The sequence below is a fragment of the Zootoca vivipara genome, chromosome 13 (genome assembly GCF_963506605.1).
Source record: "Zootoca vivipara chromosome 13, rZooViv1.1, whole genome shotgun sequence".
NCBI lineage: Eukaryota > Metazoa > Chordata > Lepidosauria > Squamata > Lacertidae > Zootoca > Zootoca vivipara.
In genome coordinates, this window is record NC_083288.1 from 10,697,295 (window position 1) to 10,711,088 (window position 13,794).

General features: G+C 44.0%; 1 protein-coding gene across 4 annotated transcripts in view; it reads right to left on the bottom strand.

Moving 5' to 3' along the window:
* MARCHF10 (membrane associated ring-CH-type finger 10) overlaps nt 1–13,794 on the bottom strand; it is a 30,434-nt gene that overhangs the window by 1,452 nt on the left and 15,188 nt on the right. For all 4 annotated transcript variants that reach the window (XM_060282287.1, XM_035136407.2, XM_035136406.2 and 1 more), the window contains 5 exons: nt 11,909–13,304; nt 10,124–10,290; nt 5,890–5,999; nt 4,009–4,122; nt 2,211–2,244 (listed from right to left, as the gene is read on the bottom strand). In XM_060282287.1, the coding sequence (XP_060138270.1) occupies nt 2,211–2,244; nt 4,009–4,122; nt 5,890–5,999; nt 10,124–10,290; nt 11,909–13,304 (1,821 nt within the window). The remainder of the gene's footprint in view (nt 1–2,210; nt 2,245–4,008; nt 4,123–5,889; nt 6,000–10,123; nt 10,291–11,908; nt 13,305–13,794) is intronic.

Sequence of the window (13,794 nt, forward strand, 5' to 3'; positions counted from 1 at the left end):
TGCAGAATGCATTTCACCTCATCGCTCGTTAGCTACACTGGACACCATGAGTTGGGGCATTACTGGGGCATAACTGACCATGCTAAATAGCTGTTTGCCACATTTCTGTAACTTAGCTAAATATAAGGGGCCTCTTGATTTGAATGTTATTCTTATCTAGGAAATTCAAAAGGGGTAGTAGCCATGTGGGTATGTTGATGGAAAACCAACTGTCTCTGGACACCTTGAAGATTGTGTGTGTGTGTGTAACACTGCTTTTTTCTGGGAGTACACAGGTGTATGCATACCCCTAAACATTTTGTGAAACTAAGTTTGGCCTCATTGAGGGGCAGTATTTCAACGTGAGTAGGAAAATGAGAGTACCCCTAAACATTTCTTAAGGGAAAAAAAGCACTGTATATATTATAAGCAGTGGAGCATCACAGCCCTTGTGTGATAGACGTGTCCTTGCTTTCAGACATACCCCTAATATAAAACAGACAAAAGCGGAGGAAGAAGACCCTGCCACTAACCCAGATGCAAACTCTCTCTGTGTGTCTACTCAAGCATTACTATTACAAATCCTAATACAGTGGTACCTCGACTTACGAACAACTCGACAACCAAATTTTTCGACTTATGAATGGGGGTAATGGCCGTGCGCTTACGAATGTCTCGACAACCGGAAAAAAACCGCGGCGGTTTTAGATAGGGCTGCTTCGACTTACGAATTTTTCCGTTTCCAATGCATTCCTATGGGAAATCGCGTTTCCAATGGCGTTTTTCGACATGCGAATTTTTCGACTTTACGAAGGTGCCTTCGGAATGGATTAAATTCGTAAGCCGAGGCACCACTGTAAAAGCCAACGCCTACTCAAGATGATACGCTACAATAGAATAAGCAAAACAAGAATGAAAACGCCCAGAAACCAATGGGGAGAAGCCACTGTGAAATTGCTGTATTAGAATTTACACAAGAAAGTCTTTGCTTGAGCCAAGACAGGCCTCAATCGATTTTATACCCACTGTTGATGTTACTTAACAAAGGAAGGGTTATTGTTCGCCATTATAGTATCTGTTTGTTTAAGCCTTGCATAGAACTACCAGTGGCCTTGAATCTTACAGCTTTTTTGCACCATTGCATATCCACCTAAGTGTGTATATGTTATACACACATACAAATATACACAACTATACCTGCTGACTGGATTGTTCTTCCTGCTCTAGTCTTGGAAAGCACAATAAACCTGCTAGGCTGTAATCTGAACTAGGAGGGTTTCTCTCTCTCTAAGTAAACGTGCATAGTATTTACCAACAATGAACGGGTCTAAATGGCACAATAGGACGATACCTCTATTAGCATTCATTAAAATGTCACAATGTAGCAAGCAAGATGGGGAATTTCAACTTTCCTGAAATGCACTGTCAAGCTCAAAAAGTGGGGTGGGGGGAGCTGTGCCTCAAAGCGAAGTTTTACCTTTGCCACAGTATCAAGCTAATTTCCAGGAGGTGGTACCGGTAAAAGGGCTTTTAAAGCTCAATCTTCTATAAGAACCCCTGTGAGATTTACTCCTAGGTAAGTAGAGGATTGCAGACTTGTTAACACCATGCTGAATGCAAATCGGCTCAGATTGCACCAGGGGCATCTATTTGCCTATTTCCAGTGCTTAAACAGAACCCATAGGCTCCCTTTAAGACCGAGAAAGGGGTCTGTGCAACTGGTTTTTCCCATTCCCATTCCCAGTGGGAGAAGCAGCTACCAGCACATAATATGATGGTTGCAACAGCATCCTTGTTGGACATGTGGGTGAAGCTGCACTCGGGCTTCAGTCCCTACTTGTTTATAATACAACCACTATAACTCTCTCCCCCTGCTTGCCAATTAATTCCTACACTTTCGGGCACCTTGAGCTCTCCTTTGTACAAAGCAAACAAGGGGTAGGAAACACTTCCCATTTTCATAAAGCCCCATGGAATATAATTCCCATTTCGACAAACCTCCAGTTCTTCTAACATTACACAGCTTCCCTTTGTTATTTAGAGAAACCAGAGTATCTTCTGCAGTGCCTGTTTTCAGTTACTCTTGTGGCTTAATGAGACACTTGCACCTCTGATTAGATGCACCGTAAGGGAATCTAGCATCTTGGTAGATCTAAGATTCCTTTATGAGGAATATTGCAAAAAGTTACTGAGAAATAGTAGGAGTTGCTGTAAGCCCTACATAAACCTACTTTGGTTTTCCTCTGTTCTAGGCTGTCTTGAGAGCTAGGGGAAAGGAAAAAAGGATTAATACATGTTGTTCCTGATAACAGTGACGAGAGACACAGTATTTCAACAACAATGTTGTTGGCATGGCCTGCGGAAAAGGCACTTTAAAGGAGGACAAAGAAACATCTTAAAAATCCAAGATAAGTGGGTAAACCACACCATTGCAGAAATGTAAGGTACAGTGAAAATAATGTTAAAAGAGATAATCAGTATGTAAATGTTTTGTTTGTCTATAAATGAAAAAAATATGCTTTCTTTGCCCACAGCCCTATGGCTGGATGCCTTTTGAAGTGCAGTCCTATATAGGGGGGAGGGGGGAGGTTCTGTAGGGTCTTCAAGCAGAAGACAGCAGGTTTGAAAAAAACTTGGAAAGACACCTAGAATTTTGGCCATTTAGTATACGATGTCACAAGTAAGGCATGCATTTCCGCTAAGGTAAAGGTAAAGGGACCCCTGACCATTAGGTCCAGTCGTGACCGACTCTGGGGTTGAGCGCTCATCTCGCATTATTGGCCGAGGGAGCCGGCGTATAGCTTCCAGGTCATGTGGCCAGCATGACAACGCTGCTTCTGGCAAACCAGAGCAGCACATGGAAACGCCGTTTACCTTCCCGCTGTAGCGGTTCCTATTTATCTACTTGCATTTTGACGTGCTTTCGAACTGCTAGGTTGGCAGGAGCTGGGACCAAGCAACGGGAGCTCACCCCGTCACAGGGATTCGAACCGCTGACCTTCTGATCAGCAAGCCCTAGGGCTCTGTGGTTTAACCACAGCGCCACCTGGGTCGCCGCATTTCCGCTAAAGTACTTACCAATAAGCACCCGTAGGTTCAACTTTTTTTATATATGTGTACCTTACATATGGTCATATTAAAGCTATTGGCCTGTTTAAGGCATCCTGGATATTTATGACGTGTTAAGACATTAACGAGGAATGTAATTTTGTAGCCAAGTCACTTTATTTATTTCTTTGCTCGCTTGTTTCTGATGTCATAAATGAGACGCATGAGGCAAAGGGAAGAGCACTTGTGTGGGGCAATGAAGGGGGTGAAAGATATGATAGTGCCTGAGAGCCGGCCCCATGCAACCCTGTAAGTAGCAAAAAGGGGTCATAAATGTGTAACTGATTTAGCAGTTATCTGACAGGACCTAATTACCAAATGGCCAAAGATGCTGACAGATACAGAATTCATGTACAGCTATGGTTGCTACAAGTGCACACTGAAGACAGCCCTTGGAAACAATCACATTGCAGCACAGAGTTTTTATGGCAGTGTTTATGGCCCTGTACTAACATCAGATTAGCCAAGAGGCAGAATAGAATGCCCTGCGATAAAAGCTGAAGAACTGGCATTAACTAGTTTTAGGCTGCAGTCCTAAACGCACTCCCAAGTGCCCACTGGTCAGAGTAGGACTTACTTCTAAGAACATGTGTAGGATTGGTCTATCTCATAACCAGCATGGTAGGGCAGTTGAGTCCAACCGCGTGATGTGATTCATCTCACAGATGCTTCATCTTTTATAGCACAGCTTGGGTATTTTCAGTAGAAAATATAAAAGCAGCAAAGGGAAGATGCAATAAACATGCCACAGGGGACAGAGGCCAATTTCTGCTCCTTGGAACATGACTCTAAGAGTTTGGGTCACTTTTACATCAAACGCTGCATACATAACTTATCACAGCAATCACTGATGGGAGGCTAGTGAACCTAGGTTGCTGTGTATAAACAATGAGATGGAATTAGATATCTTTCTCCCCTTACCCGATCTCTGGAGGCTTGGTTGTAGTTTAATCTCATGAGTTCTGCAAACCTTTGCTCATACAGGTGAAGCAACAGCACAAGATAGAGGCCTGAGTTCATCAGTTCATCCTGGGCCTGTATGTGGGGGTGGGGAGTGGGGAAATGCTTTTGAGTTTCTGGCACAACTGGATGAGCATGCTAGCTGCAACTCCACATGACCCCAGTTGCCTTCCATGAGCTTCTGAAGCAAGGAGGCCTTTTCTATTCATGGAGGCTCCCTGCAGATTTCCAAAAAAAAATGCATTGCTAGCCGCAGGGATGGGGAACATTTTTCTGCCTCCGTGGGTTCTGCATGGCATTGTTGGGTGAAGCAACATTAAATCCCAGCCATAAAAAGCCAGAAGTTTCCCTCCATGTGTGTGTGTGTGTACACACACATACTATTATTCTCCATCCAAGCTATTGGCATGGCCCCAGTTCAAGGACATATTTCAGCCAGGCAGAAACCCTTGAGAGGACACAGATAAGAGGCAGCAAAGGGTCAGGAGAGCAATTTGCAGAGGGTGCGTGGTTTGGGGAGAGTCCTGAAAGGCCGCATTCGCCCCCTAGGTCTGAGGCTCTTCAAGCGTGCCTTGTTGTCTGCTTGCATTTCTTTCGCCAAAGCTTGTGTTCCCTTTTTGTTCATATTTAGGCAAGATTTCCATTTTCTGAAAATGCCTGCTTGTCTCCAATGGCTTCCTTGATTCTTCTCATTGACCATGACGGCACCCACTTGGCCTACATATTCATTCTAGCTGAGCTTCTAATGTTCTGGTCTTATACAGCCTTCTGGAGAGATGACTCTCTCAGCATTCCCTTTCAACTTCCCTTTTATCAATATCCTTATTTTCTAAAAGTTTCTCCTTTGGAAGCCAAACGTGGAAATTGTCAACTTACATCTATGTTGACTTTGACAGCTTCACGACCATCAGTTCAGCAACACTTACGTCTCGCACTAGTTCCTGGATGCCACTTAATATTAAGTCCAGAGTGACCTCCTCTCTCACCATTTCCATGACAAGCTGTTATAAGGCACAGTCATTGCAGGGCATCTAGAAATGTTACCCCTCTGTTGTGGATTTACCTAGTCAATTGAAGCTGCCAATTTCTACAAAATGTCCTCCTTTGGATGCCTTATTCATTTCATTCTCCACTTCATTAGTATATCCCCAGTACTAAATGCCTCTTGGGGGTCAACACCCTGATTCCGTAGAGAAGTCTGCCCCTTTTGTGATTTCTAAATTGTTGGACGGTGCTCTTTGAGGTATTATTTGGGAAGTTAAGGTAAAGGGACCCCTGACCATTAGGTCCAGTCGTGACCGACTCTGGGGTTGTGGCGCTCATCTCGCGTTATTGGCTGAGGGACCCGGCGTACAGCTTCCGGGTCATGTGGCCAGCATGACAATGCCGCTTCTGGCGAACCAGAGCAGCTCACAGAAACGCCATTTGGGAAAATAGAAAAATTCCTTCAGTAGCACCTTAAAGACCAACTAAGTTTTTATTTTGGTATGAGCTTTCGTGTGCACACAAAAGCTCATACCAAAATAAAAACTTAGTTGGTCTTTAAGGTGCTACTGAAGGAATTTTTCTATTTTGCTTTGACTCAGAACAACACGGCTACCTACCTGTAACTAGAGCCATTTGGGAAGTTAGACATTGCTTAAAATATGAAAACTGAGTAAGTGCACATCTTTCCCTTGAACTTTCTGTTTTCCATGAAGACTTGCAGGTCTTTGTGCAGCAAGAAGTTCAGGTTACCTGTTTTGTTTAATACCCATAGCCTGTTCTTGGACCTTACAATGAAAGGCAAGTAAGAAACGGTTCAGATGATGACCTTATAAGGGTGCCCATTTGGTTTCTTACCCGAGACTGCTGATGATTCCTGTAATAGTCGTTCACATTAAAATCGTCCAGATCTACAGCAAGGCTCTGCTTACAGAGTTCACATGTTTTCACTGCACCAAGTTCAGCACCTGAAGAACAAAAATTCTTTGCTTTAGCTTATATGCAGCACATTATTTGCTGTAGGTTGAAAAAATTCCACATTCCACTGAATTCCACATTCCACTGAATATCACATTCCACAGAAATCTGCTCTGCTCAAGGCTCTGTGTATACCTTGTGATACAATATTTGACACCAGAGGTACCAGCAGGATTTTCTGGCCTCTGTACACTACCGTATATGTGGATTGGGTACTCCACCCTACATGCAAACGAAGACAGAGAGTAGTGGCCCAAATATAAGACGCACTCCCCCCCCCCAAAAAAAAAAAATTAACTGAAAAGTTAAAGTGCAGCTTATAGTCAGAAGCGAGCGCTGTGCACACGCCTCCCAAAACTACCACCCTGAATGGGGGTGGCCGGTGCTGGCTTGGGGAGGTAATGCCAGGAGTGCTGGGAGGCGGGCACGCAGCACACTCGAAGCCGAGCGTCAGCTTGGGGAGTGGGGTGCTGAGCCCTGGCTGCCCCCCCCCCGTTCCCCATCCAGGGCGGTAGCAGGCCACACCCGCAAACGAGCCTTGATTTTAAAGCTGCTGCTTATTTGCAGGTGTGTCTTATATTCGGGCCAATACAGTACTTCGTTTCATTTGGAAATCTGTGCCCGCTTCTGCAGGTAGGGTGGAGGGACAAAAATAAATAAATCAGGAGCCACACACAAGTGATAAGATGTCTGACAGAAAGAATGCCAACAAATGAGGATTTCCCCATAAATTTCAATAGTTTAATCTTTTGAATCCTGCCTGCCACAAGAGCCTGGGGGTGTCCCTCAATGTTGTTGTTGTTGTTGTTTAGTCGTTTAGTCGTGTCCGACTCTTCGTGACCCCATGGACCATACATAGCACGCCAGGCACTCCTGTCTTGCACTGCCTCCCGCAGTTTGGTCAAACTCATGTTCGTAGCTTCGAGAACACTGTCCAACCATCTCATCCTCTGCTGTCCCCTTCTCCTAGTGCCCTCAATCTTTCCCAACATCAGGGTCTTTTCCCTCAATACCAACCCTAAACCATTTCTGTAGAACATTTATAAATTAATCATGGGTTGCCATTCAGTGCTCGACTGTAAGTACACTTCAGATGGTAGGGTGGCAGTAGCATCAAGAGAGATTTAAGATTTACAGCAAAATGGTTCTGATGCCCATTCTCAGATAATTTAAATATTAACTTGTTAAAAAGCAAGCAGCATATCCTAAGAACATATGTTGTGGTTATTTATTTCTACTTCACAACTACCGTATAGAAACAACCAGCATAGGTCGAATAGCCACTCGTGTATTTTATTTCTGAGGGAAAAACAGACTTGATCCTTTGATACCTACATGAAATGATATATACGAGTCCTGACTTGAGCATACCAGCAGCAACAAACAACCCACCCCTATGAGTCCCCTTGGGTAGGAAACAGCTGCTGTCTCCCTCCTACAATCAACCTAACAACCTTCCTTTTTTTAAAAAAGGCAAGAGACTAGACTACACTACAGGGTTGGCATACACCACTGTCTCCCAGCTCACCCCACATTTTAATATATTATTATTTATTTTAAAGTATTTATACACCACTTATTAAAAAAATCTCTAACCACTAGTCCACTTTGCAGAACTGATGTAAACTACTCTTTCTCAGACACAATATCCCACCACCAGCAATATGGATGGGTATTATTTGCATAGGCTGGGTCAGTTTTTTAAAGCTCATGTGCTCAGGAAAAAATAGTGCCGCCTGGCTGCAGCTTCAGGGATTGCTGTGTCAGGGTGAACTTTCGACTGAAAAATATGGTGGGGGTCCACAACTCAGCCAATTTCAGTTTCTCCACTCTGTCTGTATACCCTACCAGAATGTACATTCTAAAAAGAGAATGGTCAGAATTTTTTTTGTCTGATTCCATTAATTCTCATGACCGTTACCCAACTTCTTGTCAAACTTCCTGCCTCTTCTGGATCTGATAGCATATTATCAATCTAATCCAGGGGTCAGCGAGGTTTACCTTGCCTGGGCCAGTTCACTCCCGCAGAGATTGCTCCATGGGCCGGATCACATCTGTGCAGACGCCATTTCCGGTATCTGCGCATGCACAGACGCGATATCTCCGTGCTACGCCTGTTTAGCGCAGCGCACGGGGACTCGCAGCTGAAACTTAGTTCAACACAATGGGACCATGCTTAGCTCGGCTGGTAGAGCACAAAGCTCTTAATCTCAAGGTTGTGGGTTCGATCCCTGTATTGGGTGAAAGATTCCTGCATTGCAGGGGGTTGGATGAGATGACCCTTGGGGTCCCTTCCAACTCTACAATTCTATGATTCTATGTTCTCTGTCACACCTGAGGGCAACAGGCAATGCTGCTGAGCAGACAAGACACAGCTTGGAGCAGCAGCTTAGCTTTGTTTTAAGTTAAAGGAGAGAAGACAAGAACCTTCACTGAATTGTAAGAATCACTCCCCCCCCCCCGAGCCCAAAAAGTGCTGCAACTTTTGCCTGTCCCCACAAAAGCTGCTGATATTTCTCTCCCCCCACATTTGTGGGGAACAAGTGGTTGTACAGAGGTGCAGTGGGGGAATTCTAACCAGCCACAAATAAAGTCACAAACCTAAAGTTGTTAGATTTGTTTCCAACAGTCCTCAGCACCTGGGCAGCAGTGTCCCTATTTGTTTGCTGGGTGATACAGGATAACCAATGAACTCTTGCTTGGCCCTGTTCATTTCTGTGCATGATGCCACTGTTGAAACCCAAACAAGGTGTGAACATTTGAAATATCTCTTTTCCTAGTCATCTGCTGCTGATGCTCTTCATCAGTAGGCATTCAATGACAAGATCAACTAGCCCAACCATAAACTATTAAGCTGTGGTACCTGGCTGGAACACGCAACGGACACAAGGATGCTTGCTTTCATGATATTTCTTCTAAGTGTGCATGTACTGTTTGGGTGTACAATTTGCAAAATTTGGAATAATTTTCTCAGAGAAAGCACGTAAGGATCACAGCCTATTGTTTTCTTGGTTTCGAGATCCTTTTTGATGTGCTGAAACTAAAGAAAGTCATTCCTAGTTACTTTTTCTTTGCCTGTTCTATCATGCTTTCCCATTCCAGTAAGGTATTACATGATTCATTCTCCCTGCTTTTGCCTGATGTAACCTTGTTATACCATTTAACCCCAGCATAGACCAGACTATCAAGGATGATATCATTAAAGAAAAATAAGTGTAGTTATTTCCACTGCTACATCATATACACATGTGTCTTGGGGGGAGGGGAAGCATTTTCAAAAGCTGTTTTACTTTAAATAGTTCCACTTTAATGGGGCCATTTCCAATGAGTTGTATGCAGAAACAAAGGTAATGAAATTACATGTTTGGTAGTTATGGAGGGCTTGGTTTTTTTTGTCCAGTCTCCAAAGCCAATCCATACTCTGAGTAGGCATAGAGTACAGGAGGATATTCCTTTGGAAGAACTACATGTAAAAGTCCCTCCTTGCTGAGACCGTAAATAATTTTACTGAAGCATGTTAGTAAACCATCTTGCAACACATAAAACACTCTGATAACTTTTCTGCTGTTGAAAAAAACACTATATATTTTAACCAAATAGTTTTAAGTGAACTGAACCTATAGAAGCCCAGTTATATGCATTTTTCTCTCATATAAAACATTCCAAAATTGTGGCCTTTCTCCAACTGATCTTGGTGGAGTTTATATATGTTTATTGAGACATCTTTCTGACACATCAAGCCTAGGCATGTCTACTAAGAATAAAAGTCTTATTAAGTTTAACGGAGCTTACTCCCAAGTAAGTAGGTATAAGATTGCAACCTCAGTATGAAAAAAGCATGTAACATTTTTTGCTGAGGTATTCTTAGTGGGAGTTATAAGGTTTCCCCAGACATGTACATAGCACCTGATGAGCAGCCTAGTTCAAGACTGAGCAAGTCCTATTTCTGCCAGTTTTGATTGTTGCTGGAGTAGAAAGGGAACAGTCAAGCATTTCTAAATCTAGTTTTGCTTTGATGTCAGCAGGCAGTACATACAGTGTGCCTGGGCCATGATGGAATTTTAAACTAAATTACATGCTAATGTTCTTTCTTTGCTTAAACTTGCAGACTCACCTGATTTGATCTTAGCCTTTAACCAGGTCTTTAGACATTCCTGATGGACAAATCGAAGAGTCCCGCCACACCCGCACGGTTCCAGCAGCGGATTGGTTAAGGATCCCCCAGCTATCTGACATATCCGACACTGATCTCCCTCCTCTTCAGAATCTTCTGCTAGGAGACTGGAGATACAGCAGAGGTTCCATAATTCAAAAACAGTGGTCTGGAGGAATGACCTTCAATAGGGCATGCTTGTAATAAAATTTATGGAGGGGGGGGGGAGAAGAAAGCAAAAGGATTCCTTCTAAATTCCCTCTCACATGGTGGGTGAGATGGTCCTACTAGGCCAGGCTTCCTCAACCTCGGTCCTCCAGATGTTTTGAGACTACAGTTCCCATCATCCCTGACCATTGGTCCCGCTAGCTAGGGATCATAAGAGTTGTAGGCCAAAAACATATGGAGGGCCGAGGTTGAGGAAGCCTGAACTAGACATATACTCAGTTCAATGGATATACATAACTGAGGCAAGGGAGGGTGTTCCCCTATTGCTAGATGCCGCACCGATTAAGGAATATCTGAGCAACACTTCCAAGGCCATCTCTAACGTGAGTTCCTTCCTATCACTGCCTTGTCCCACCTCTGATCTGCCACACAGGTAGCTCTTTCTGTTTTTCATCTATTGCAATTTAGATTGAAATGTAACCTTCTAGAAAAGCCTACTACAATACTGTAGGAGTAATATACATGCCAACAAGCAATTCTATGATTCTATGTAGGCTGGAAGATTACAAACATCCACGTTTTCCCCCCCTTACCTATGTGAGACCACTGAGAGACATACATAATCAGATGGAGTGAGGTGTCACTAATGACACTCGTCTGTATCAGGAAAGGCAGTTCAGGTGCTGAACTGTGATTCGCAGCGCCTGCTGTGGCTGCAGAGGCCCGTAACTTGTAGCTGCTATCTCCCGCGTTGCTTGTGCTGCACTGGTGGCACCGAAGTGACCTCTCCGGGGTGGAAGCTTGGGCAGTGTGTATGAAGGTTCTGGGCTAACCAGATGACAAGACTGATGTGGTCCAAAAGAAAGCTAGTAATTGGCACCAGCTTAGCTGGTGATTCTCTAGCGGTTCGAAATCAACCCCGGAGGCCTACTCCATTCGGTGCTGAAAGATAAAGTCCCACTGAACCTGAGTCCCAAATATCTGAAAGAGTGCCTCCTCCTGTATCAATCTGCTCGGTTATTATGGCCAGCAAGAGAGGCTTTTCTTACAATTCCACCACAAAGTGAGGTATGAGCAACAGTGGCATATAAGAGTGCCTTCTTGGTAGTGGCCCCCTGGCTGTGGGTGTAAGAGGTGCATCTTGTTCTGACAATATAGTCCTTTAATCAGCAGCTAAAAATGGACCTCTTCAATTGGGCATTTGGGGAAGGATGGGGCTGCAGGGTCTGTGCTGTTGGAAGCTTGTCAGCTCCTTCTGTTAAATGCTGTTTTAATCACGATTTTAAATGTTTTATATTTTGATGTTATATTGTTTATCTATGTAGGTGCCCTGCCCTTGGGCTATTGGTGAATGGGATTTTATAAATGCCAAAAATAAATAGATAGAAATAAACATTGTTCCATTTCAGAGTTTCCCGAGTTGAACTCTAGCACTAAGTACGTACAGGTTTTTAACTGCCTCAAAATGGCTTCAGACCAGGCATTTGATTTCGGTGGCAAATTCCCCTCCTAGTGATGTATCTTAAGACAGAAAAAGTACATTTGTCATAACTGCCCCTCCAATTATATACTGCTCACCTCTCTTGCAACTTCTTTAGCTTCTCAGGGTCTGTCTCGGGCTTACTAATCTCCTTCATACTTGGTGAACTGCAAGTGGTTGCACTGCTCACAAAACTGCTCTGATTTCGCAAATCAGATACTGTCAAGAAAATTGGTACTTGATCAGGGAGAGGGCCAGCCATGTGAAGATGTGCTGTGAAGTTTGCCCGGAAAAGAGATGGATGGGAAGAATCTGTGGATGAGGAGGAGCTGTGGGAATTCAGAAAATTGTCTTCATCATGAGAAGTGGTGCTTGGAGAAAGGCTGCTTAGACCATTGCTTATACTATCTTCCAGAAGGCTACTATCCTCAAAGGTGCTGATTGTAGGTGATGAAGACTGACAACTTTCAGTAGCTGAAAAGGACTCCCTGATTCTTATAGGAGATAGCTGTCTACGAACAGTGAACCTGGGGCTTCCACTCAGCTCTGTGGTTTGCATAGAAGCTGCAGCAACATCCACATTGCTTGTTGTTTCAGTTCTGTTTATAGGTTGTGCTAAGGATCCTGGGATATTAAATGCAGAACGCATAGGAGGCCTCTGAACTGTTGGCCTAGCTGAACTAATGAGTCCAGTGTAACATCTTTGATTGGTCTCAAAACCTTGTCTTTCTCGACCACAGCCGTTGTTCCCTGACCAGTCTTCGGTCGAACCTAAATTGCCAATGGTCTCATTGGCTGCTGCGCTTCTTGGTCTGCTTTCAGCATGGGGGCTTTTGGAATTCTCACCTTCATTTTTGTGGGCCTCTTCCGAAAGGTTGTTTTCTTCAAGAGCATGAGGGTTCCTTTGGTCTCTGGTTTTCCTTTGCCCCGCTGAAGGTTGTTCAGCTGCTGCCTCCACTGCTCCACTGTGTTGCCGTGGCAATCTGTGGGAAAGCTCAGCCCGCCTAACATCACCCGCAGCAACTCCCATATCACAGTTCGGCTGCTCGGTCTGTGCTACGGGCATCCCACTGGCTCTGTTGTTCTGATCAGGAAGAGGAGACTTACTGATATCATAGGAAATAAACTCTTCTTCTAACTCGTTAACGTCTTCAGTGTCATCATTCTCTTCGGGAGAACCTTCCACATTTGCACACAACAATGCATAAAAATCATCTTCTCTGGGCCTTATGGGAGTATTTTTAATGGGGGGAAGGTTTGAGTTGCTTGGCTCACTTGATAACGAAGGACCATTAGCAACCTGAACAGTAGAATCCATTACGGCAGTTGGGGGCTGCTGAGCTGCTGTTAGAACATTTCCTTTTTTGAGATCCCTATCTAGGCTTTTGCTGTCTATGTTTAGCTTAGAGGTCTGGATTAGGGTCCTCTTTTCTGGAGATTTCTTCTTAGTCTTGAGAACAGGGCCACTTCTTTGTCCTGTGACATCTTGCGAGTCTGCATTGAGAGCAAGAGTTGCTTTCAGAATTTCTTTGCCAAAGCACTTTATTTAGTTCTAGTGGTGTCCACAAACTGATCACACAAGAACCACCAGTGGCAAATATATTTCCCAGATCCACCTGGGGATTGCACGGCTCCTCCCCTTAAGCCCCCCCACCCCAAACATTTTTTTTTTAATGGCTATAGTGCCCCTTAAATTTATAGGTGTGGTATCTGGAAATGGAGTGAGGCTTCCTTTAGCCTTTTGGCAAATTGGGGCTTTCTGCAAAATGGGAGAGAGGACATATATTTTCTTTGAATCTCCCTAATGAAAGAAGTAGAGTGTTCTTCAGAGAAGACTTTTCCAATGATTTATCCAAACCCTGTAAGGCTCATTGGGTGGGGGGAACCCTGTATGGTTTGTTGTTTTTTAGATTCAGCATAGTCCAATGGACTATGCTTGAAGAGACAGAACCTCAGTTCCCTTCTTTACCATGAACACACTATA